At 38.8% G+C, this 27538-nt stretch overlaps 1 protein-coding gene across 1 annotated transcript in view; it reads left to right on the top strand.

The window, feature by feature from the left end:
- GPHN (gephyrin) overlaps positions 1 to 27538 on the top strand; it is a 728696-nt gene that overhangs the window by 668973 nt on the left and 32185 nt on the right. The window contains exon 18 of the mRNA XM_026456013.2: positions 20834 to 20921. Coding sequence (XP_026311798.1) covers positions 20834 to 20921 — 88 coding nt within the window. The remainder of the gene's footprint in view (positions 1 to 20833; positions 20922 to 27538) is intronic.

Raw genomic sequence — 27538 nt, 5'->3', positions numbered from 1 at the left:
ATAGGTAAGAAAAGAGAGATTGTCAAAATTAGCACTACCTAATTCTTTGAAGTTTAAGTACAGTTTTTTTCTAGAACTTCTATATTGATTGTTATATCTTTATGTAACCCATTTCTCCAGGCTTTACCTACCTGAAAGTACAAAGGGAAGCACATTGACTATAATTACTCAATTTTTAAGAACCTATTACTCCCATCTACTGAATTAACTCAGCCCTCTGCTAAGTTTTCTAAGTATTTCTGTGAATCTCCAGTTTTGTCTCATGTGTGATCAAAAGCAAGTCTACACTTTCTAAACATCCCAGCATCATGCAACACTGCTGCCTGGCTGTCTTTCAAAAGGCACTCTTTCCAGTTCACTAGAGCTACACCTGCTTTTAGTAATATTCAAATATCAACCCAATGGAGACAAGGCTCAGAGACAGATCTGAGTGATAAATACCCATGATGTATCTATCACGCATAATCCCCTTTCTCTTTTATCACTACCTCATCACTGAGTAGACCTCATTAAGCATGGATCCTTCTTCCCTTATGTTGAGTACTTTCCCAAAACTCAAAGGTGCTTTTGAAGAGGTTCTGACCTACCATTCACAAGGTAGGCTCTGACAAGGCATGCTATGAACTTTATCTTAGGCTCAAACTGGACACAGTCTAACCTAAGCTTGTCCAGGCCAGGCGCAGTGGCTCACGCCTGTAATCCCAGCACTTTGGAAGGCCAAGGCGGGTGGATCACTTGAGGCCAAGAGTTCGAGACCAGCCTAACATGGAGAAACCCCATCTCTACTAAAAAATACAAAAATTGCCTGGGTGTTGTGGTGCACACTTGTAATCCCAGCTACTCGGGAAGCTGAGGCATGAGAATCATTTGAGCCTGGGGGGCGGAGGTTGAAGTGAGCTGAGATCACAACACTGCACCCCAGGCTGTGAAACAGAGCGAGACTCTGTCTCAAAAAATAAATAAATAAACAAACTAAGCTTCTCCAACCCTTGACCCATGGACCACGTACAACCCAGGACAGCTTTGAATGTAGCCCAACACAAATTTGTAAACTTTCTTAAAACATTATGAGTTTCTTTTGAGATTTTTTTTTCTTAGCTCCTTAGCTATCATTAGTGTATTTTATATGTGGCCCAAGACAATTCTTCTTCTTCTGATGTGGCCCAGGGAAGCCAAAAGATTGAACACCCCTGGTGTAAACCTTGGACACAAGCATCTTGCCAGTAACCTGAAAGGTAGTAGCTTTTATGTGATCTAACCTTTTGAAGTTATCTTCTTTCCTCCTGATTTTTTTTCTTTCTCTGAGAATACTGGAGTAGAAGCTGGTGTGTTTTCAAATGTCATTCTTTTTAAAATCTTCACCATTTGTATTTACATGGATGTTTAGTTCTAAAGAAGTTTGGCTGGGAGTGGTGGTTCACACCTATAATCCCAGCACTTTGAGAGGCCAAAATCACCTGCGATCAGGAGTTTGAGACCAGCCTGGCCAACATGGTGAAACCCCATCTCTACTAAAAATACAAAAATTAACTGGGTATAGTGGTGTGCACCTGTAATCCCAGCTACTAGGAAGGCTAACACAGGAACCCGGGAGGTGGAGGTTGCAGTGAGCTGAGATCGCACCATTGCACTCCAGCATGGGCAACAAAGTGAGACTCCATCTCAAAAAAAAAAAAAAAAAGAAAGAAAAGTAAAGAAGGAAGGGAAGGAAAGAAAGAGAAAGAAAGAAAGAAGTTTATCATTAAGTAACCAGCCAAGTTAGAGCCCATGCTAATAAAGCCAGTGTACAGGTTACCTAGCATCACCCTGCCCAGGACCCCTCGTCCTAGGAAGGGAAAGTAAAGCCGGTGTACAGGAAGGAAAGGAGGGGAGAAGCCAGTTATTTGAATTTGGGCCTTAGCAGTAACCTGTCCTTTCAGGTACAAGTACCTAAAAACTATCCTATCCAGATACACCTTTTTCAAAGACCAAAACCAACTTCTGAGAAGAGAAGGGATAAATCCAAGAGTTTGAAAACACAAAGATAAGGCAAGCAGGCTTGAAACTTCATGGAACAAACACCAGATGCTTAGGGTTATTTCCCTCCTACCAATGGCTCTGGCCCTACCTCTAAGTACATTAATGAGCTCTAAGAAATATTATAAGGGAAAAGGGAGCTTTTAAATTGTTTTTACCCTAATTTGTTCTGGACTATAATTCTGTCCATTCTCCCTCTTACTGTTATACTTTTATACTTTTTTAAAAAGAGGTTACTTAATATACTGTATATACTGCCATTATCTTGAAGTACTCTAAAGGCCAAAACATCATTGAAAGGTCAACATGTTGTTATGCTGATATTTTTCTGGGATCCACACTGTTAATTTGTGGTGGTCATTTCCTAATAATGGTGACATTGCATTTAACTCCAAAATATACTTTGAAAACAGAATAAAGAACAACAAAACTATAAACAGGTTAAGGCAATTCAGTGAATGTACAAATCTCTAGTGTATACCCTTTTCTTGAATAGTAATACCTTATATCAAACTGAGAACAATTTAAAAAAAAAAAAAAAAAAAACCTGTTGCAAATCAACCTTTCTTAGTCTTAGAGTGCTATATTGAAGGGGTCCAGAGTGAATGGTGTAGAATGCAGAGGTGGGATGTGGGAGGAAATAATTTATAATTGTTCTAATGGAAATCTGTGGTGGGAGTTTAGCAAAGAAAACAAGATATTTAATCTGCAGCCTATTGATATTCTGTGAAGGCTGCCCTCCTTCATTCTTCTTCTTCCTATGTAGCCATTTGCTAAGGAAAGCAAATATTGTTACACAGAAGCATCTGAGTAAAGCTCTCCAGGGAAACAAGCAGAGTCGTGGGAGAAACCGTACCTTAGGTTTAAAGCAGGGAGAGAAATAGCTCAAGAATGTCAATAAGGGCCAGGTGCAGTGGCTCACGCCTATAATCCCAGCACTTTGGGAGCCCAAGGCAGGCAGATCACCTGAGATCAAGAGTTGGAGACCAGCCTGGCCAACATGGCGAACCCCCGTCTCTACTAAAAATATAAAAATTAGCTAGGCATGGTGGTGCATGCCTATAATCCCAGCTACTTGGGAGGCTGAGGCAGGGGAATTGCTTGAACCTGGGAGGAAGAGGTTGCAGTGAGCCAAGATCGCGCCACTGCACTCCAGCCTGGGTGACAGAACGAGACTCTGTCTCAAAAAAAAAAAAAAAAAAGTCAATAAGCACAGAACCTTATTCAGCTCTGACAGATAAGGATAGAGAGTGACAGCTCTATTTGTGTCATTAAAAAAGGTTTGAGTCTGGTTTTTAAATTCTATATGATTCTATTTCTCAGCTCTTATTCTTATCCCCTGTCATAATTTTGACAATCAATGTAAAATAGAAGGTAAGACTTTGTAACTCTTTGAAGTGAGTTGGACTAAATGGCCTTTGCTTACTATACCTTTTATTTAAAAAGAGGTTAATTTGCAGCTGGGCACTGTGGCTGACGCCTGTAATCCCAGCACTTTGGGAGGCCGAGGCGGGCGGATCACGAGGTCAGGAGATCCAGGCCATCCTGGCTAACACAGTGAAACCCCGTCTCTACTAAAAATACAAAAAATTAGCCGGGCATGGTGGTGGGCGCCGGTAGTCCCAGCTACTCGGGAGGCTGAGGCAGGAGAATGGCGTGAACCGGGGGTGGGGGGGGCAGAGCTTGCAGTGAGCCGAGCTCACACCACTGCTCTCCAGCCTGGGCGACAGAGCAAGACTCCGCCTCAAAAAAAAAAAAAAAAGAATAAAAAGAGGTTGATTTAATAGTACTATGAAGATTACTGGAGGGATGCTTCAAATACCTGAGAATTAACAACTATATTTGAAAATCATTCATTTATAAATATTATGTATATGTTAAAATACATTTCTTGTTTTCTCACACTGTTTGGCACACAGTACTGTTGGAGTTCCTATAGTCTTTTTCTTTAAAGAGACACATTTAGAAACCCAGAGATGTTAAGTAACTTGCCCGGCATTATACTACTAGTTAGTGACAGAGATAAAAATGGAATCTAAATTTCCTGAGATTGACAATCCATACTTCTCTACTATCATTATAAAGACAAGATATTGTATACCTGTGTACTACTGTGGGCTGGATTGGTCAGAGTTTTATAAATCTCTAGTTTCAAGCTAGAACTTAAAGAATGAGTAGGATTTAGATAGGAAAAGAGAGAGTGTTAATCCAAGTAGGAAACAGAATGCACAAAAGTAGAGAAGTAGAAACAAATACGGTGTAGAGAATTAGAAATGAACAAGAGGTTCAGGTAGAAGGATAAGACAGGTAAATTGAGTAGAAATTTGAGCCAGATTTTGAAAGGCTTTGCACTTTAGGCAGAACTACCCAATTCAGTTAAATTTGAAGTTTGGGTATTTTTTTATTTGGGTTTTTGTTTTTTCTCTTCTTTTCTTTTTTTTTTTTTTTTTTTTTTTTTTGCAGAATTGACATAAAAAACTATTATTTTAAAAAGATCAGTTGACCTAGATTTATCATATAAGCTAATGATGGAGACTGGAAATAAGGAGAACAATACAGTTTGTTTACTCATTGTTTATTCAGTCACCAGGAAGTATTGATTGTGTACCGGTGAATCATCTGGAGATCTTATTCAAAATTTGATTATACTTTAACAAATCTGGGGTGGGCTGAGATTTTGCATCTCTAACAAGCTCCGAAATTCTACCAAACTGCAAGTCTGTGGATCACAGGAAGTATCAAGAATATAGTAAGATCAGTCATGCGTCTGCTATGAATTTTAAGCCAAAGGCTATTGAAGATACAAAATTCAAACAGATATTGATCTTGCTTTTGAAGAATTACAAATTCCTAGCAGTAAAAATATTTTAGAAGGTTCTAGAACTTAAACTCAAATTTGGAACTATAACTAAGAAGAAAGAGATTAAATAAAGAGAAATAGTGAAGATTATTTAGAAGAGAGCAGTATCACAGTTGAATTATCTTTGTCTGGATTACAAAGCCTCAAAATGGTATGTGTAGGTAAACACAAAATGCCTAGAAAAGCAAGCTGTTAGGCCTCTTTACCACAATTTTATATTCCTGTGTAGCAACATATTATTTCATATCTTCATTCTCCTCTCAAAATCTATTATTTCTTGGCTTTTATAGCTCTTTTTACTATGCTCATTCCCCTAAATTTAGGTCTCCCCGTGGCTTACCCTTGGCTTTCTGTCCTTTTCATTCTGTATGCTAATGACTGACTACCAAATCTAATATCCCCAGCCCAAATATGAAACTAGTAAAGCCTAGATATTCTGAATTGGCACAAATTTATGTGAGTTTATATACTTTTAAACACAACCCTATTTCTACTTTTTTTTTTTTTTTTTTTTTGAGATGGAGTCTCACTCTGCCGCCCAGGCTGGAGTACAGTGGCACAATCTGGGCTCACTGCAACATCCACCTCCCAGGTTCAAGTGATTCTCCTGTCTCAGCCTCCTGAGTAGCTGAGACTACAGGCACCCACCACCACTTCCGGCCCCTGTTTCTACTTTTTTCCCAAGATATATTTTATTTGAAAAAAGCAAGTTGCAGAATGAGTTTAATTTTATCTCACATTGAATAGCAACTGAACAAACATGTATTTATAAATATGGTATATGCATTGGAAGATATTTATATGTAGAAATACCCTATACACCCAACTGTTATTTCTAGTAGTAAGAGTTTACATATGGGGTAGAAGTTAGAGAATTAAAAGTGATGGTGAAGGCCAGGCACAGTGGCTTACGCCTCTAATCCCAGCACTTTGGGAGGCCAAGGCGGGCAGAGCACAAGGTCAGGAGTTTGAGATCAGCCTGGCCAATATGGTGAAACCTCGTCTCTACTAAAAATACAAAAATTAGCCATGCATGGTGGTGGGCGCTTCTAATTTTTTTTTAGAGACAGAGTTTCACTGTTGTTGCCCAAGCTGGAGTGCAATGGCACGATCTCAGCTCACCGAAACTTGCACCTCACGGGTTCAAGCAATTCCTCTGCCTCAGCCTCCTGAGTAGCTGGGATTACAGGCATGCACCACCACACCCAGCTAATTTCATATTTTTAGTAGAGACGGGGTTTCTCCATGTTGGTCAGGCTGGTCTCAAACTTCCGACCTCAGGTGATCCACCTGCCTCGGCCTCCCAAAGTACTGAGATTACAGGTGTGAGCCACCATGCCCAGCCACTTCTACTTTTTTTTAATATTTCTGAAATACTTGAATATTTTTACCTTGAGGATATAGTGCATTTCTTTTATAATAAAAGAAACTCCTAAAAATTCCACTTACGCATCATTAAAAATTTGGTGGACCAGTATTGACAAGTATAATCAAACTTTACAAAACAGACAAAAGAGGCAAGCAGCTCATCTAAGTAATCTGAATCTAAGTAAGAGCTATTAATACTATTAAGTGTATAATGCCATAAACATAGTGATAAGTAGACAAATTAAAACAGAAGCCAAAGTCTTGCTGCATTTTAAGTAAAATCATATTTTGTAATACAACAAAAGTTTAAATCAAAACTTTTTAATCAAAACATACTTAAATGCAAAATCTTAATGTCTATATTGACTTTGAATTGTGTTTCTCATACTATTTTGCAATTGCTCAAATAAAACGACTTGAAAATTTAGCCATAGTATATATTTGTAGAACTTGACAGATAACTAATATAATAGAAACCTTGGCCTACCTACATTTTGTTTTCTACAAGCATAAAAAGTATTTCATAGCTATGTTTTGTTTTTCAGAACCCATGGTGATAAACTGTTCGTAGTAGATATTTTCCCCAACAGATGATAGGTTGGCAGCATCATTGAATAAAAAGAAAGAAGGAAGGGAGGGAGGGAGGGAGGGAGGGAGGGAGTGTTGGCAGCAGCATCGAATAAAAAGAAAGAAAGAAGGGAGGGGGGGAGGGAGGGAGGAAGTCTTTAATGTTACCCTTGACAAAATATCAACTATTTTACCTCATGTAGACTTCTACAAAATAATAATGTAATATATTGGCTTTGAATTTTCAACCTCTCATTATAAATTCTTTTTCCTCATTTTCATGTTTTTCCTTCTTCTCTTGATGTCACAGTGCCTTTCTATTCTTTCCATTCTTTTCACTCAATTGCATTCTTTATCTATTTACATATTTTCGACTTTGTAAATTTTAGATGCAGGGGCTAATGTGCAGGTTTGTTACATGGGTATATTGGGTGATACTGAGGTTTTGAGAACCAATGATCACATCACCCAGGTAGTGAGCATAGTACCCAATAGTTAGGTTTTAGGCCCCTTATCCCTCTCCCTCCTTCCCTCCTCTAGTAGTTCCCAATGTCTATTGTTGTCATCATTATGTTCAAGAGTACCCAGTGTTTAGCTCCCACTTGTAAGTAAGAACATGTGGTAATTGGTTTTCTGTTCCTGCATTAATTCACTCAGGATAATGGCCTCCAGCTGTATCCGTGTTGCTGCAAAGGACATGATTTCATTCTTTTCCATGGCTGTGTACTATTCCATGGTGTATATGCACCACATTTTCTTTATCCAGTCCACCACAGAAGAGCATTCTTTGTCTCTACTGTTGTGAATAATGCTGCAGTGAATATAAGAGTGCATGTGTCTTTTTAGTAGGATGATTTGTTTTCTTCTGGATATATACCCAGTGATGAGATTGCTGGGTTGAGTGGCAGTTCTCAATTCTTTGAGAAATCTCCAAACCTCTTTCCACAGTGGCTGAACCAATCTACACTCCCACCAACAGTGTGTAAGTGTGCTCTTTTCTGTGCAGCCTCACCAAGATCTATTATTTATTTACTTTTTAATAATAGCCATTTGGACTGGTGTGAGCTGGTGTCATTGTGGTTTTGATTTTTATTTCTCTGTGATTAGGAATATGTTAAATGATCATATCCCTAATCTTATGTTCATATGTTTGTTGGCTGTTTGTATGTCCTTTTGAGAAGTGTCTGTTCAGGTTTTTTGCCTATTTTTTAATGGATCTGCCTTAAATATGGGACAGCAGATGTCCTAGTTTTATTTTCCCCAAGGCTGGTTCAATAACCTATTAGCCTCCTTTAGTCCTCCTAGACAGCGTGAGCTACTGTAGGGGAAGAGTTGAAGACAGAGAAATGTAGATAGGTAAACAAGTACTGAATGCTGTATGTGCTAGCCAAGCAGCTGTGGCCAGAACTTAGTTACTAAGATATTGGTCATTTGAGCACATATATTCTTCTCTGTTACTGCTTTTTTTTTTTTTTCTTTTTTTCTGTTTCCTGATAAATTTGCTTTGAGAAGTTGTTGTCTTGTATGGCTTAAACAGGGTGGGAAAAGGATTTGTGAGGATTGGGCCAGAGTTGTTTTCTTTCCCACCAGATAAGCTCCATGAATACTAGGATAAAGTGTATGTTGGTAAACACTATATCCACAGCACTTAGTAGGGATACATTAAACAGCCCTGCCATCTTTTCCTATACCATTCTCTCTTTCCATGAAACCTAGAAACTTTCAATTATACAGCAGTCCAAAAGAATCTTACAGGGCCCCTTCAAAGTAAGTCCAAAAGCCTTGGCCATAGGAGCAGGCCAGAAAGTATGGTACTGACAGTAGAGTTGCATTCCTAAGACACATCCCCCAAAAATGTACAATGTAAAGCTTTGTGGCTGGGTGGTTCATTTTTTATTTCTGAAGAAAAGCATCTCGGGAGAAATTCCAAATAGATTTAGCAGGATTTTAATTTAAAAAATTGAGGAGCAGCTCTCTCAGGCTTGAAAAGGTCTTACAAATTTACTTCTTGAATATAACAAGTGGTAATCATTATCCAAATAGGTGGAATCCACTTGGGGAAATTTTTTTAAATAAATTTCAGCATTAATTGAGTTTATATAATTCCTCAAACTGATTTAACTATTGAATAAGTATTCAACTTTATGACAGCTCAGCAATATAGCTTCTGAACTGCCAACTTGGACTTTCTGGCCTTTCAAGGCCTAAGGAAGGGCTGGGAAATTCCCATCATTAAAAAGAGTTCCCCCTTCTGGAAAACTGCCATCACAGAAGCCTGCCCCACTCCAATCCTGGGCTTACTTGACTATGTCATGGATTGGTGTTTTGTATCTGAACTGCCTCCTCTTGCTGCTGCAAATTTGTGAAGCTAGCTCTTTATATTAAAGCAAGAAGCAGAAGAAGGACAGGTACTGAGATAGAAAACTGGGTTCTTATAAAACTGGCACATGTAGCAGAAATTATCAAGATAGACTTAACAGCACAGTGATTATTTGGGCAAAGCCCAGTGCCTTACAACTTCCAATTTGTGAACCAAACATATCCTAATTTTTCATTGCTTACCTAATGTTCTTAAAGTAGGAGTTTTCTAATCATCAATGATAATTTAGATCTGAATTTAATTGGTTCTTGTCATTTTTATAAACTGTCTGCTTTCCTTATGGCATGAACTTCCTTTTCTGCTTAAAATGCAAAGTTTTCATTTTTGAGTCAACATAATAGATTTATTTCCTTTTTTTTTCTTTTACTCCTGGAAAGCTGGGATATATTTATTTTCTGATCATTTTTCAGCAGAGGTTTCTCATTTTCCATTGGTTAACAAAGAACATTCTACCCTAACAAACATGTTTAATGACGAGAGATTCTTTCCGATCTCAGTGACAGACTTTCTATGTAGCTGTTAGAGTTGCCCTCCTTTATCTTTAAGCATTGCTATTGCTATTGACATTTCTGTTTCTTCTATGAATAACCTCTAGGTATTACTGTAGCTTTAGACATTGTTTTCCTACCCCAAATTCATAAAAAGTAATGTCTTCCAGAAAGCCTGTCCTAATTATCTCAATCCAGTTCTGATCATTCTATCCCATTCACCCTTTTTATCATTTCTTTATATTACATATAAATATATGATATATATTTTTCATTTTAATTAATGTATTTGAATTCAACAGATGATATTAATGTCATTGCTTATTTCACTCATTTTTCTAACTTCTTTCACTGATGAGTTTTCTGCAGTAGCTTATAAATTTAAAGGCAAGAACCATGCTTTCTTCTTTCTTTACATGACTCCATGGTCCCAGAACACTCAGTGAGACTGGAAAAGAATGAAATGATGGCTATATGTGTAGTATGTAGTTTGATTCCATACGTGAAGTAGACACCCAGAAAAGATTTGTAGTTAATGAATTTATCTTCGACCTCTGAAGAAACTATGATATGATTAATAGATGTCCTCAGCTATTTTTTGTTACCTTGGTATGATTAACTGCCAACATTCTTTAATCTATACATCCTAGAACTTTTTCTCTGTGTCATCTTCACTCATCTTAAAATCAGGCAGCTTGCAGTTGGTGTAACAGATGAAACAGGAAACTAATTAGCAGCTGTTGTCCATCTGTGTGTTTATATTAAATATTTTTAAATAGAAATGTATTTGCATTCTGAATACTCTTTCTGAAATTCATAAATCCTGAACTTGGGTAAATGCTATAAAATTCAAAACCAAGACAGAGCCTTTACCATGTATCTTCATGATAAAGGAAAAATAATTTTATGCCAGAATCAGGATTATAGTAATTTGAGGCAGATGTAAATTTTAAAAAGCAAAAAAGTCTTAACCTTTTTCAGTTGCTTTGGAATTGAGCCCCCAAAGCAATCAGATTGAAATCTGAAAAGATAAAGTGTTCAAAAGATGTCATACCCTCTGAATATATTCTTTCTTCACAGAAACTGATGAGTACCTCCAGTTTTGAGAAAGCTACATTCATTCTCTGACAGATTTATTTTGAAACATGCTTCTCCTTTCTCTTTTTCTACCTTTCTATTAAGTATGTGGTTCTTTGACATGTGATCAAGTTAGAACTCTACAGAGAGTGCTATTAACATTGGTAGCCATCTTCCAAGTAGAAGATGAATGTCATGGCTTTAGGAAGAAAATACACTGTTATTCATTTCACTCAAGTCAAATAGGCAAATGTTTCTTATGTTCAAAAATGAAAGGGAGAAGAGTATTATCTACAAGACGAGTATCAAATTGCAACACTCAGGTCGGTGTTTCCCTCTGTGCTTTCAGTTTATATGTGAAAAGAAAATAGTCATTGTGTTTATGTAACTTTCAGTATTTCCATAGAATCATAATATCTTATTCTGATGTTAGCTAGTCCAAACTTTCACCCAGTGGGGGTGTTGGGGAAAATCTGTAACAACTTAGCCATTAGGTTTTTTGTTTGTTTGTTTGTTTGTTTGCTTGCTTGCTTTTTGAGACGGAGTCTCGCTCTGTCGCTCGGGCTGGAGTGCAGTGGCGGGATCTCACCTCACTGCAAGCTCCGCCTCCCGGGTTTACGCCATTCTCCTGTCTCAGCCTCCCGAGTAGCTGGGACTACAGGCGCCCGCCACCTCGCCTGGCTAATTTTTTGTATTTTTTTAGTAGAGATGGGGTTTCACCGGGTTAGCCAGGATGGTCTCCATCTCCTGACCTCGTGATCCGCCCGTCTCGGCCTCCCAAAGTGCTGGGATTACAGGCTTGAGCCACCGCGCCCGGCCCGCCATTAGGTTTTTGTTTGAATTCTTTTAGTGAGAAAGATCTCTACTGCCTCATGAGATAGCACGTTCTATTGTTCGATGGCGGTTATGTTAAAGTAAAGATGTTTTCCCATTACACTGAGCCAGTCTTTCTTCCTGTTTCTTTCATCTGTTAGCCCTAATTCTGCCCTCCAAGCAATGCCAAATAAGTTGGCTTCCTCTTTTATGTGATATTTGAATACACAATTGTTTCACCTTAATCCCTTCTCAAAGTACTATTTATGATTATATGTTTAGCAGTATCTTTTCTTTCATCCCCAGAGAATATTATTAGCCTATGATATCATTATAATTGAGTAACTAAACAGTATTTACTCCCAAAGCTACTGTAGATAGACTGACTTGAAATCAGGTTCAGCTCATTTACTGAGTGCCTACAATGTGCAGGAATTTGGTGGGGCAATCAGGAAGCCTGGATGAAATGAGACCCTGTTTTGTGAGAGAGTTGTATACTGCTATGTCATCTTTACAAAGTTTCTTTTATCACAATTTGTTGCCTCTCTTTATCCTTTTAAGTTTTTTTAACATCAAATCCCGTTTTGATATTAATATTACTACTCCTGCTTTTTTGCTTATTTACATTTGCCTGGTGACTTTTTGCCCTAGCTGTTATTTTCTTTCTTTCTTTCTTTCTTCTTTTCTTTCTTTCTTTTTCCTTCTTTTTTTCTCTTTCCTTTCTCTTTCTTTCTTCTTTTTGTTTTCTTTCTCTTTCTTTTTTCCTCTTTATCTTTCCTTTCTCTCTCTTTCTTTCTTTTCTTTCTTTTTTTTTTTTTTTTTTGACACAGTCTTACTCTGTCACCCAGGCTGGACTGCAATGGTGTAATCTCAGCTCCCTGCAACCTCCACCTCCTGGGTTCAAGTGATCCTCCTGCATCAGCGTCCTGAGTAACTAGGATTACAGGCACCTGCCACTATGCTCAGCTAATTTTTATAGTTTTAGTAGAGACAGGGTTTCACCATGTTGGGCAGGCTGGTCTCAAACTCCTGACTTCAAGCGATCCACCTGCCTCAGCCTCCCAAAGTGCTGGGATTTCAGATGTGAGACACCACGCCTGGCTCTATTTTATATAAAAGAGTGTGTATGTGTGTGTATTTCACTACTGTTTCCTCTCCTCCAACTTCCCCTGCCTTGAAGCCTATGTTCTGAACCATTTTTTCATTTACAGTCATTTTTCCAGAACATTACTTGGTGATTTGTCATCTGAATCTTTGCATTTTAACAAGTGTCATTCTTCCATTTTGATTGGTGAATGACTGGATGTAGGATTTGAGGGTTGTATACCTTGAAGATATATGTTGGTGTTACTATTTGCTAGTTTTGGGTATTGTAGGTAAGAAGTCCAAAGCCAGTATTACTTCTTCCTTTGTTAGTAACCCAATCTTCCTATTAAATATTTGGCAGCTTGTAAGCTTTTCTGTTTACCTTTGAAATTCCAAAATTATACCAGGACATATTTAGGTTTATGTTTTTGTTTTGCTTTTTTGTTCTTTTTTTTAATCAATCTTACCTGGAACTTAGTGAACCTTTTCAATTTCCAAGTCCAACTCTTCTCAAATAAATGAAACTTTCCTCTTTTCCCCCCATCTCTTCTTTTATTTCCTTATGGAATTCCTATTGGTAATATGTCAGTCTCTTGCTCTGTCTTCTTATTTTCTGCATGATTTCTGTCTTTTGTACTTTTGCAGTTTCCTTGGAGATATTTCTACCACTTGATCTTCCAAGCAACTAACTGAATTTTTGACAAGGACTGTACTTACCTTCATCTACTAAATCTTAAAATTTGAAAATCACATATTTTGTTCCAGAACACAGTTTTAATGTCATAATTGAATCTGTATTAGTGTTTTAATTACTTATTATTGTTATTAAAATTATCTGTTGCCCCAGAAGTTTTATTTCTCGAGGGGATATCCTAAATATTATACTCATTCTTCCACTTTTCAGTTGGTTGTTACTTAGGTTGCTGGTATTTTCTTCTCCCTACTGAAAGTTCTATTCACCCTAAGGGTTCTGGAAGCTGCTAGGGTACTTTGGGCCTGGTGAGAATGGAGTAACATTGGAAAAGAGGATCATGAGTGGCAAAAGGAAGAAAGGTGTCAATTCCTGAATTAACAAAGTACTAAATGGCAAGCTGCTAGTATTCTATTAAAGTACAAAAAATAGACAGTCCAAGCCTCTGTGCTTCCTGGACAGTTTTGTTGTGAAGGCTGGACTTTCCCAGCGTTTAAAGGATAGGGCAGTCTTAATATGTTTTAAAGTAGAATCCAGACTTCTGGGTCAACATAAAAAAAATTATAGTTTTGCCCTTGATCTGGATCCTAACCAACCACAAATTCTTAGAATCAGTGAATATTAAAGATGAAAAAGACATACTCCAAATGTCCTTATTTTATAGATAAGGAGAATAATACTCCCTTCCCCCAGAAAATGATACTAGTTTTTCAGGATCATCTAAGTAGTTAGCAGTAGAGCTAAAACAGGATTCTAGACTTTGTGACACTCAGGCCTTCAATTAATGGCTTTATCTTCTGTTGCCTAGTACATACATTCTTAGCATTAAAGCAATTGTCTTGTAGAATGCTTTCATGTAATATTGGTACTGTAAGAGAACAATGGTTAGGTACTTAATAATTCAAATGAAAATAAATGGGAAGTGTTAGTAAATCAACATTCATGTTAGTATTAGAATTATTTTTGGCTAGGCGCAGTGGCTCATGCCTGTAATCCCGGCACTTTGGGAGGCCAGGAATTCAAGACCAGCCTGGCCAACATGGCAAAACTCTAGTAAAAAAACAAAAATTTGCCAAGCATGGTGGCACACACTTGTAATCCCAGCTACTTGGGTGACTGAGGCACAGGAATCACTTAAAGCTGGGAGGCGGAGGTTGCAGTGAGCAGAGATAGCTCCATGCACTCCAGCCTGAGTGACAGAGCGAGACTGTCTTTTTGTTGTTGTGTTTTTGTTGTTGTTGTTGTTTTTGTTTTTGTTTTTATTAGGAGTCCCATACTGTTACCCAGCCTAGAGTGCAGTAGCACCATCTCTGCTCACTACAAGCTCCACCTCCCGGGTTCACACCATTCTCCTGTCTCAGCCTCCCGAGTAGCTGGGACTACAGGTGCCCACCACCATGCCCAACTACTTTTTGTATTTTTAGTAGAGACAGGGTTTTACTGTGTTAGCCAGGATGGTCCCAATCTCCTGACCTCGTGATCCACTTGCCTCAGCCTCCCAAAGTGCTAGGATTACAGGCGTGAGCCACTGCACCTGGCTGACTCTGTCTTAAAACATAATAATAATAATAATTTTTTTTAGGCCAGGTGCAGTGGCTGTAATCCCAGCACTTTTGGAGACTGAGGCAGGCAGATCTCTTGAGCCCAGGAGTTCAAGACCAGCCTGGGCAACATGGTGAAACCCTGTCTACAAAATACACAAAAAATATTATCCAGGTGTGGTGACGCACTCTTATGGTCCCAGCTACTCAGGAGGCTGAGGTGGGAGGATCACTTGAGCCTGGTATGTGGAGGCTGCAGTGAGCCATGATCACACCACTGCACTCCAGCCTGGGTGATAGAGTGAGACCCTGTCTCAAAAAAAGAAAAAAAAAAAAAGATTTATCTTTAAAGGAATGGCTAAGCACCATCCAAATTAAGTTAAAACTGCAGTTGTTTATGAAGACAGATTTAAGTGATATCATGATATCCCTTCAAGGTATGCCACTCTTTGAGAAAAGAGAGACTACTGATACATACCTAGAAAACTTAATCTGCTTAATCCAATAGCCCCTCTAGTGGCAGTGGTGAGAATAAGCCAGATTTTAGAAGTACAAATTTTGTTTCTATCAGTATTTGGTATAAACAAATAAGATTTATATATTTAGATAAATGCCGATAAATAGCTTTTATCTGAAGGTGTTTTATGTGTAACAAAGTGTCTTTCATAATGCAAATATTACTATATTTAGAAGAAGAGTAGAAAAAACATAGGATGACTTTGAACCTACCATTGCCTATGTGAACTTCAGTGCCCTCTTTTGTCCTGCCTTCCTCACAGAGTTGTGAGATTAACACATAGGTGTGAAAATGTATTATTTTTTAAAAACATTAGCATTGTCATTAATTTTATTTCTTGGATATTAATTGATATTAAATGTAGGAAGTTCTGTCTTAAAATATAAGGTCAGATTATAATGTTTTGTAGTTTTAGCCTCCTATCCTTGAGAAAATTAAGACACCCTGCTTGCTTTATGTAAGAAAACTGAGAAAATCATGAACTATTTTCTATTATATTATTCATGATTATAACCCTTGTTACCTATTTCCTCTTATCACTCTTCAGAGTAATCTTTGAGTTTTAGAAAGCAAACTCAGTTTTTATTTGTTAAAAATAGAGTCTGGGGGAAGGAATATGAAGTAAATATTGGAAAATATTAGCATTTGTCAAATTTGAGCGATGGATACATGGGTATTGGTTATACTATTACGTTGGAAATGTTTTATAATTTAAAATATAGCATGAATCACAAAAAAGAAAGCAAATTTATGATGTGAATAGGCCCTTAAGCTATGGTTAACCAAAATAACCATCTGAACATGGGATTCTGAATCATCCCATGTTCATTTCATTCCACAGAGCGACAGTAAAATGTTCACACATGCAATTTTCTGCTGGTTACCCCAGATAAATCCATACCTCATGCCATAGCATCCTGTCCCTTTTTTTGTTTTGTTTTTGTTTTTGTTTTTTAGGAGACTAGGTCTAGGGCCGGGCACGGTGGCTCATGCCTGTAATCCCAGCACTTTGGGAGGCCAAAGTGGGCGGATCACTTGAGGTCAGGAGTTCAAGACTAGCCTGGCGAGCATGGTGAAACCCATCTCTACTAAAACTACAAAACATTAGCCAGGCATGGTGGCAGGCATCTGTAATCCCAGCTGCTTGAGAAGCTGAGACAGGAGAACTGCTTGAACTCAGGAGGCAGAGGTTGCAGTGAGCCGAGATCGTGCCACTCCACTCCAGCCTGGTCAACAAAGCAAGACTCCTCCATCTCAAAAAAAAAAAAAAAAAAAAGAGAGAGAGAGAGACTAGGTCTCACTACATCACCCAGGCTAGAATGCAGTAGCTAGTCACAGACGTGATAATAGCTCACTGCAGTCTTGAACTACAGGGCTCAAGCAGTCCTCTCACCTCAGCCTCCCAGGTAGCTGAGACTACAGGTGTGCCACTGCACTTGACCAGCATCCTCTCTTTCTGATGCTTTTGGACAAGAGTCCATTCTCATTAGACTCTTCCTTTTATGGTATATTACATGCCTTTAAAAAACTACACAGTCACTTCTGATTGGGCAGGGAGTGGAACAAGCATTTAATAAGAAGCCAGAGTTTGTAGTCCTGGCTCTGCCACTTACCGCTCTGTCTACACTTTGCCTCTCTGAATATCACTTGCCTTTTCTTAAAATGAGCATAGTAATACCTATTCAGTCTAGCATACAGATTTGTTGAGAGATTATAGCATGCCACATAAATGAAGTTATAGATCCCCTGGCTGTTGTCATACATTGGTACCTGTCTCTCTAGTAAGGCAGGGTATCTGACCAAATCTCCAGACACCAGAAGCGTACAACAGAAAGGAGAGTAAGAGAGAGTGACAGAGGGGGATAGAGTATGGCAGGACCCAAATAACTGGCCCAGCAGTGATAATGGACAAGATGACATTTACAACTTTGAGATTCAATGATTTTGTGGATGTACTACCCACAGAGTACAAAGTATCATTGAGCATATTCTTTGAAACATGATAAATTTCAGTTAGGATTTGGAACAAAATCCCTTTTAGTTGATTTCTGCAAATTAGAAAATTTCATGTGGAGAGTTGATGTCTCTGAGGTTTTATAAAATAGGAAAAAAACATGTTTCCCAGATAATACGAAAATAATGAGTAAGGCTGGCAAGGTGGCTTAACACCTGTAATCCCAGCACTTTGGGAGGCCAAGGCAAGCCGATCACCTGAGGTCAGGAGTTCAAGACCAGCCTGGCCAATATGGTGAAACCCTGTCTCTACTGAAAATACAAAAATTAGCCGGGCATAGTGGCAGGCGCCTGTATTCCCAGCTCCTTGGGAGGCCGAGGCAGGAGAATTGCTTGAACCCAGGAGGCGGAGGTTGCAGTGAGCCAAGATCATGCCATCGTACTCCAGTCTGGGCGACAAGAGCAAAACTCCATCTCAAAAAAAAAAAAAGAAAAAGGTACGAAAAAGCATTGAAAAGTGCTTATTTGTAGTAATCAGCTAGGGTGTCCCAGAACCTTTATCCCCCTACAAAGATTAATACCATGACGATGTACATCTCACTGCTGCTTTGTTTACAGTAGCTTTACAATAATTCTATAGAATCAACATGTTGTAAGTTATATATTACAAGTTTTGTAAAATTAGCAAATATCTTTTTCTACTAACATAAAATTGTATTTGTTGATAGTATTCATTACCCAGTCAGTATTTTGAACCACATTCCATGTGATGCTGTGTTTGGGATGTTTTTTCCATTTATTCCATAGTAAATGGGAAACCATTGGCTTAGCATAATGATAATATGATCCAGCAAGGCAAGGAGCCCAGAACTCTGGGCATCAGGAACCCATCACATGCATATTGTATAGTATTTCAATACAACAGAATAATTTGCTGTCTTTTTTCCTAAATCAAAATGAAAAGGACTGATGAGAAATCTGTTCAAAATACATAGGTCAAGAATACTTTAAGTACACACATTATTCAAAATAATTCTGAGATGTTTGCCCAACTAGTTAAGTTTAAAATTTATGTCGGGGATTTTTTTTTTAAGTCTTTCATGTTTTACACATAGATTCTACCTTCAGTTAGTACCCGGGCACTTTTTTGGCTGCATACGCAATGACTGACAGATGACTTTAACGGGTCTCTGTATTGGTAGGCTGAACCTTATATGAGCCATTTTTCAAACTTTTACTTTTGGCCCTTCTCCTTGGGAGCTTGCTTCCCAGAGCCATGGCTTGTGGACAGGCCAGTGCTAGAGGAAAAGGAGAATTTTACCCAGACCCTGTAAGAGAACCTCATAGTAAATGAAGCTATTCAGGTTGGAACCAGGCCTACCTTGCCATTTGGACCTTTCATGTTTAGCTCTGTAAATGTATTTAAGTCCCAGTCTATGATTTTCTTGTGTGTTACTCATGAGTATTTTCCAGAATAAAAATCCCAAGCATACTGTAGTTGAACTTTGCTAGTTTGTTAGGTATGTTTGTGTGACTAACTTGTTAGCATAGCAGCAGTAGAATGACAAATGACTTCCTTGAAAACCTAGTTTGTTCCAGGTACTATTCCAAGTGTTTTATATGTTTTAATAGGATATCTTTTAATCCTCATAACAACCCTATTATGGTTACTTTACAGATGAAAAACTAAGGCAAAGAGAAGTTAAGCAACTTGTGCATGGTTAAACATCTAGCAAGTAGTGGTGCTAGGATTTCCACTCAGGCAATCTGACTCCAGAGTTCACATTCTTAATCTCTGTGCTATGCCACCTCCTGACTAACTTATCTCTTATAGAGTCTGTGAAGGTTATGTCTCTGGTAGGTCAAGTTCTCCCTACCTCTGTTACACCTGGATAAAAATAGAAATTATATCCTAATTACAAATCATGCTATCTTGAGTCACTAACTTTCCTTCTTCCTCTCTCATCAGATTAAGGTAAGGGGGCATGAATAAACTTCACTATCATGAGATATTTGTGAGAACATATGCTGTCTCGTTGAGAAATAATTTGGTTTGAAGTTAACAAAAACCTGCTGAAGCCAGCTCAAGCAAAGGAGATATTTATGTAAGGATACAAGGTTATCTCATAGAACCCAAGAGCAAGAATACAGCTGGGCCTCAAGGGGGACGAAAGGCAGGAAGCAGAAAATCAGAAGCCAGAGTCACTCCCATTTTAGTTGTTCTCATTAGATGTCCATTGGGAAGAAAGGGAAAGGAAGAGTTAGGCGGTATAAATAGGTAAGAATTTTTCAGAAAACAAGGATATGGCTAGATATATACTCCTCAAAAAGTATCTTTTCTGTACTACATCAATTGAAGGGAAATGCCAATCACAGGTCACATTGCCCTGTAGATTTGTATGGATTTAAAGTAGTAACTAAACAATCCCTTTCAACTACTCCCAGTTATCCTGTCCCTCCATAAGTCTTGATTCTTGGCATTTTGTTTATTCTCACGTGATCAATCTCCAGTTAGGACTTTTCAACTGTTCTGATATCCAAAGATAAGACCCCTGTTTTCATCTCTTCTCCCCAGACCTTCGACCTGCACCATCAAAGAGCCTGATGTACTTGCCTTTTCAAGTGACAGTCAGGAACCTGCCTCGCCTCCATTCCTAATATTCATCCTGTATTCATACCCCATATAAGTAGTTCATCCCATCTCTGCTTTCCTTGTCCTTTTTCCCCTACCTTTTCTCTTCCCAACGTTATGAATACCTACTGGCTTTTCCTATTTCTAGGGATCCTCCCTCCTCCATTTCCTATTAGATAAACTCCAAATTCATCAGCTTGAGGGTTCTTCAAAATCATGTCCCATCCTACCTATCCCAGTCATTCCCATTCAAGTCCTTCACTCTAAGCAGGCTATTTTCCACAGTGACCTAGAAATAGCACAGGCTTAACCATTATTCCAAGCCTTTGCTAGTACAGATCCTCTTGCTTACAAAGCTCTTTCTCATTCCTTTCCTTTCCACTTCTCAGAATCCAACTCATTTCTCAGGGCCTCACTTAAGACATTCCCTCTAAAGAGTCCTATGGGATCTTTCCAACACCTCGGGTAACCAATTGTCCTGGCTTGCCTTGGATTCCTAGGACATCTGACTTTAGTAATAAAACAGGAATATTCCTAGGCAAACCAGGATAGTTAGACATCCTCCAACATCTCATTGTCTCCTTTCATTATAGTGGCTTTTTAGAACAAAAAGCCCTGTGAAATCGCCAGTAGCCACTACTTCAGCATGTACAAGGTCCTTTCTCCATAATAAGACTTAATGCTCCTGTTAGGCAGAGACCTTTTTGATTCCCACTTCATACAGAATATAGTGCTGTACTCATGTTAATGCCTATTAGTGAATAAGGCGGTATAGTTTTAAGTTGGCACTATATCTAAAATCTTTTCCTCGTGTGTTAATTTCTTTGTCTTTATTTTTTTCCAGCCCAGATGACTTACTCAATGCCTTGAATGAGGGTATCAGTCGTGCTGATGTCATCATCACATCAGGGGGTGTATCCATGGGGGAAAAGGTATGAAAGATAGGGCCTGTAAAAATGTATCTGCTGTAATGTTCTTGCATATGGTCGACTAATTGTGGTCTCGTAGGCATCTGATATTCATAACCAGGCTCCCACAAAGCTGAAAATCCATGGGGCTTCAGAAATTACTGGTCTCTCTAAAAGGGATACAATGTGGGTAGGTTAGGGAGCTTACCCTCAGAAGCAACCTGGAGAATCCCACAACTTGCAGAATGGTTTTGCTATTCCCCTGGAAACTTCTGACTTGTTTCTCACTCTATTATACTACATTAGGACATCCTTTATACATATTTACTATCAGGGTAAAGCTCTAAGATCCTTCTTTCTACTCAAATTTAAACATGACTGCCCAGGAGCCAACCAATTCACCCACGATATATTCCAAATCTACCAAGAATGCTTAGCTCCCATTCCCCACAAGGAAGAAAGGGAGGATTAGGCATTCCTTTGGCTCCTCTTTACAAAATAAGAATAATAATAATAATAATGAAAATATGGCAAGGCACAGTGGCTCAAGCCTGTAATTCCAATACTTTGGGAGGCTGAGGTGGGTAGGTTGCTTGAGCCCAGGAGTTCAGGACCACCTGGGCAACATGGTGAAACCCCATCTCTACAAAAAATTACAAAAATTAACTGGGCATGGTGGCACGCGCCTGCAGTTCCAGCTACTTGGGTGCTGAAGTGGGAGGATCGCTTGAGCCTGGGTGGTCAAGGCTGCAGTGAGCCGAGATCACACCACTGCACTCCAACCTGGGCAACACAGCGAGACCCTGTCTTAAGAAATAATAATAAATAAAATTATATATATATATATATACACACACACACACACACACACACACATATTATTTTATAGCACTAAGTTTATTTGTAGATGGTATATACTTGTTCCTGTAAAGACTACAATTTGAATATTTCAGTAACACTAAGTTTACATTTCTTAATGAAATGTGTTAGTTTACAATGACTATTGGGTCCACTGAATAATGTTAGAAAAGTAAAATATTCTTTACGAAATAACCAACCTTAATTTTTGGCTCAAAGATATTCCAGCATAAAATGTTTTGCCAGCTGATAATCCTTTTCCATGTTTTCTCTCACATTAATGACTGAACTGAAAAATTACAAAAATACTGTCATAGCAATTTTTACTAAAATTCATATTTCCTAAGAGTTTGATTTATTTTAAACTAGATCTTATATATATGATTGTTCTTGATCTCTGTCCTCTTGTAGCTATAAAACTGCCTAAATTTATAAACTGACTCTTTGGACAGTTAACTCTGTTGGCTCAGAGAACAAATGTCAGAACTTAGCAACCTGAACAGAAGAATGCCTGCCTTCCATTCACAAACTTTAGTATTAGAGCCTTTCAGAATAGCACTGCAGATGCTAAAAACTTTGGAAGAAAAAAATCTGACATTACATCCAGGAGTGAAAGTGTTGAAGTGTGGGTAGGTGTTCTTATAGCAGACAAATTGCTGGATTAGTGTTCCCTCAAAGTCTCCCAGAGTCTTTAGCCCCAGGTAGAGCAAATTGCCGCAGAGCTCTCCTGACAAAGGCTAGGGGCTGAGATCTGCACTGTAGCACAGCTGAAAGAAATAATTTTCAACGTGTCCGTTTTCATTACCGTCAAACTGCCTGTGGTACTTTCAGTATTACAAGAGCAAACCATGAAGTCAGGTCTATTTAAATGTTAAATTTGTTATTTCCAGGGCTTGTGTCTTGTATAATTTCTCTTAGTTTCTGATTAACCTAATTGTGCGATAATACCTATTTGGCAGAACTAACGTTTATCTTTTCTAGTACTTCTGGAGAAGTAACAAGCTTATAGCATATATAGGCTTGGCAACTGTGGTTCAGTTGTGGTAATGACAGAACACTTCTCAACCTAACCTTCTTTGTTAGTGCTAACAAAGATGTCAGTTATGCCAGGGATCTGCTCACCAGTAAACAAAGCCAATATAGTTAAGCATATTGGTTTTATTTATTTTACTCTCTGTGTAATAAGATACTTACAGTAAACCTTTAATTTACTAGGAAAGAAATTTTAGGAACTGGGCATCCCCCAGTGTTCCTTAGGAGCTGCAAATTATCCCTTCCTACCTCCTGGAGTGGGAATGAGATGATAGAGGAACCAGGAAGAAAGAGATAAAACATAAATGCAGCAAATTCCTGCCAGCCAACAAGTTGTAATTCCAAAAAGAATTTAGGGTACCTCCATAGCAGAAAGAAAATAATAAAAGATAGAACATCTGCTTCAGCCCAAGAGCTAAGCCTGAAAACCAGTTACTAAAAAGACAGGGAAATCAAGGAAAAATTCAGAAGCACTATGTAGCAGGCATGAATATTAAGTGCAAAACCTCAGGTATGCAAGAAAAGTATTTACTTCCATTTAAATTGTACTTTAAGTGCCTATGTTACAGGACTGGTGGGAAATTTTATTAAGCCACAACTGGAGCTTACTATCTCCAAGAATTATGCCAAGGAACCTGAAGGTACTTAAGCAGCACCAAAGCATCAGGGAGACACACCTGGTCACTGGTCTGCACTGAATACATCTAGAGTATTCTTGTAGTACCATTAAGTCTCAAGTCTTTGCTCCTTTGGGCCATGCTAGGAGCACTAAGGTCAAGTAGAGGCTGGAAACCTCAGGGCAGCTAGCCTCCTTGGGTGTATTTCACAGCCATCCCTTCTAAAGTCTGACCACTTCCCCAACATACTGCCTGCTGAACAGTGAGGAGGGGACCCTGCTGCCTATTGGACTCATAGACCAGTACCTTCTTCCCAACCAAGGAGAAATGATTTTTCTGTAGTTACTTCCCTAAATATCTCTCCCCTCCTTCACCTCACCCTGCCCTACATACCCTTTTCAAAGAGTTTCAATTTTACAAAACACTGAAAGTTTGTTCAATAAACAGTATCTGCCTTTGCCATGAAAACTAAAGAATCATATGCATTACTATAAGTTTTCCTTGACCTACAGAATTATTAAATAACTCAAAGATAATGAAAGGTGGCAATAACCCTGAAGGATGCACTAAACTGGACATCAGTGACCTTTTTTGTTCGTTTCTGAGTCTCTTAATTTTTGCTAGTAGTGTCTCCACCACCGCCTATGATCAAAGTAATCACAGAGATAACTGATCACAAAAAAGGCCGGTTTCACGAGATTTGCCCAATTATGTAGCAATAAAAGTGTTAATTAACCATGTAGGCTCCTTGATTTGTTTTGTAAGTCTAGAGCCATGCAGCCTTAGAATAGTTAAAAGTAATTGGCTGGGAACATTGGCTCATGCCTGTAATCCCAGCACTTTGGGAGCCCAAGGTGGGCAGATTGCTTGAGGCCAGGAGTTCAAGACCAGCCTGGCCAACATGGCAAAACCCCACCTCTACTAAAAATACAAAATTAGCTGGGCATAGTAACACATGCCTATAATCCCAGCTTCGTGGGAGGCTGAGGGACAAGAGCTGCTTGAACCTGGGAGGTGGAGGTTGCAGTGAGCCAAGATTGCACCACTGCACTCCAGCATGGGTGACAGAGAAAGACTCGGTCTCAAAAAACCGAACCAAACAAACAAACAAACAAAACTAATCAACAATATTCCAAACAAATGCACAAAAAAAATTTCTTTTAATATTTCACTTAGTCCTACATCATTCTTGTCCTGCTAAATGTTGAGTTAGCAGTCTGCTTTCCTGAAGCCATCTGCTTCAGTACTATATAAAAGTCATCTAAGCTGTATCACCTCAAAAGCCTGTACTCAAGAGGTTATTGTTTGATATCTCAATATCAATGTTAAAGTGCCTGTTACACTCCTTTTCCCTAATGTTCTGAATCTGTCTCTGTTTTGGGCATAAACTATTGACTGTAGCTTGTAGCAGAGCCTTCAGGCAAGCATCAGAGTGAAACAGAAATTCTCTGTGGATAGCAAATACTTGAGAGCTGTGCTTAATTTACTTCTATAACCAATAATACCAGAATAGAGGATAAGTAACATTCTCTTTTGAGGTATATATGTAAGTATTTCATAGTATGGTTTTTTTCTGTTTTGAGGTTTTTGTTTTATTTTGTTTTTTGAGACAGAGTCTCACTCTGTCACCCAGGGGACAGTGCAGTAGTGCCATCATAGTTCACTGCAGCCTTGAATTCCTGGGCTCAAGCAGTCCTCTTGCCTAGGCTCCCAAAGTGCTGGGATGATAGGCGTGAACCACCACGCCAGCCTAGAAGTTTTTGATCACTGTTTCCTCTGAGGGTAAAACAGCAAGGGCATTGTCAAATTACCAGGAACTTCCCGTAAAGCAAACAATTTCTGAAATATTTATATTAATAACAGTTTACCTATAAGAATCTAACCTAGGAGAGACTGAGTATCTCTTCTCAGATATGGCAGCTCCTCTCATGAAATTTCAAACAAATCTAATTATTCCCAGCATTTCTTTGTATAAGATGAAAACAAATCTGGGATTTTCTAGAGGCCCTCTAGGAAATTTTTAAGATGAGTTTTGGTAAGAAAAGAACATTTTTTCCTAAATTTTTGTCTGATCTTTAAAAGGCAAAATCAAAAGAGTTATTAAAAATGGATGGGGCACTTGATGAAGACCTGAGAAACCATACTTGGTTACCTAATTTTTCAAAACAACAATAAAAGATTTGAAAATGAACATAGAAGGTAACATGATTGCAAATAACCTTGGCTCAGTTTATAAATGAGGAAACTTTGTTCTTCACTTTTTTATTTCTTTAAATAAAGATAAACAGAAAGCACAAAAAGGCAAATTACACAAAAAGAATAACCTTTCTTATCGTAGGACAGGCATTAATCAGTACCAAAGAAATAAGCACATCAAAACTTAGCAAACTCACTAAAATTTTAATATGTTTCTCAGCTTCATTTCAAACACAGTTACTAGAAACCAAGGCAAATACAATCTGATGAAAGTTTGTCCTTTATTATGCTCTTTTATATTCTGGAACAAACTGACACTTTAGAACAAAGAGTAGTCTTCAAACCCGTAAGGGTCCTTGAGACCTTTTAAGAGGACGTGCAAGGTCAACACTATTTTCATAATAATATTAAGACTGTATTTGCTTTTTTTTTTTTGAGACAGAGTCTCTCTCTGTCACCCAGGCTGGAGTGCAGTGGTGCGATCTCGGCTCACTGCAAACTCTGCCCTCCCGGGTTCCCGCCATTCTCCTGCCTCAGCCTCCCGAGTAGCTGGGACTACAGGCGCCCGCCACCACGCCCGGATGATTTTTTGTTTTTGTATTTTTAGTAAAGACAGGGTTTTACCGTGTTAGCCAGGATGTTCTCGATCTCCTGACCTTATGACCCGCCTACCTCGGCCTCCCAAAGTGCTGGGATTACAGGCGTGGGCCACCGCGCCCGCCCAGTTTGCCTTTTTTATTCCACGTCTCTCCTTCTCTTTCCTTTTCTCATGAGTGTATGCTTGAGTTCTTCCAGCAGCTAAATGATGTGTGATATCTCATCATATTGAATGAACCAGATGTGAGAATCTGACTTCTGGTAACCCGAGGTTAAAGAGATTTTCAAAATTATGAAACAATGCATTGAAAATAAATTACTGGGCTGGGCGTATGGCTCACGCCTGTAATCCCAGCACTTTGGGAGGCTGAGGCAGGCGAATCACCTGAAGTTAGGAGTTCAAGATCAGCCTGGCCAACATGGTGAAACCCCCTCTCTACTAAAAGTACAAAAATTAGCTGGGCGTGGTGGCAGGCGCCTGTAATCCCAACTACCCAGGAGGCTGAGGCAGGAGAACCACTTGAATCCAGGAGACAGGTTGTGGTGACCTGAGATCATGCCATTGCGCTCCAGCCTGGGCAACAAGAGCGAGCCTCGGTCTTAAAAAAAAAAAACGAAAAGGGCCGGGTGCGGTGGCTCAGGCCTGTAATCCAAGCACTATGGGAGGCCGAGGCGGGTGGATCACGAGGTCAGGAAATCGAGACCATCCTGGCTAACACAGTGAAACCCCGTCTCTACTAAAAATACAAAAAAATTAGCCAGGCGTGGTGGCGGGTGCCTGTAGTCCCAGCAACTTGTGAGGCTGAGGCAGAATGGCGTGAACCTGGGAGGCGGAGCTTGCAGTGAGCCGAGATCGCGTCACTGCACTCCAGCCTGGGCGAGAGAGAGCGAGACTCCATCTCAAAAAAAAAAAACGAAGTTACTTATGTTAACATGAAATGGCTTTATTGTTGCTATTTTCAAATGAACCAATTTTTTTTTATTTCTTAGTTTTAATTTCTAATATAGTAAATATCCATAGCTATAGCTTGCATAAACAAAAACTCTTAGGGATCCTTAATGAATTTTCATTTAAGAATATGTAAAGGGGTCTTGAGACCAAAAATTCTGAGAACTGGGCTTTAAGAAAAAAATATTATTTTTCCTTGAAAAACAAAAGAACACATATAGTTATACTTCTCTGTCATTATTGCTTCCTATATAATTGCATCTACCCATATTGATTATGATGTTTAAGAAAATAACTAATATCTATGTCATTATATGATAGATAGAAAACTAAGGAGCTTGGATAGTTGAGAAATAATATGTAACCGTTTTAGCAGACTAGCAAAGCTCATA

Source organism: Piliocolobus tephrosceles, chromosome 6, assembly GCF_002776525.5.
Source record: "Piliocolobus tephrosceles isolate RC106 chromosome 6, ASM277652v3, whole genome shotgun sequence".
Classification (NCBI taxonomy): Eukaryota; Metazoa; Chordata; class Mammalia; order Primates; family Cercopithecidae; genus Piliocolobus; species Piliocolobus tephrosceles.
Note: the sequence above shows the minus strand (reverse complement) of the source record. Positions and strands in the feature narration are given on the sequence as shown.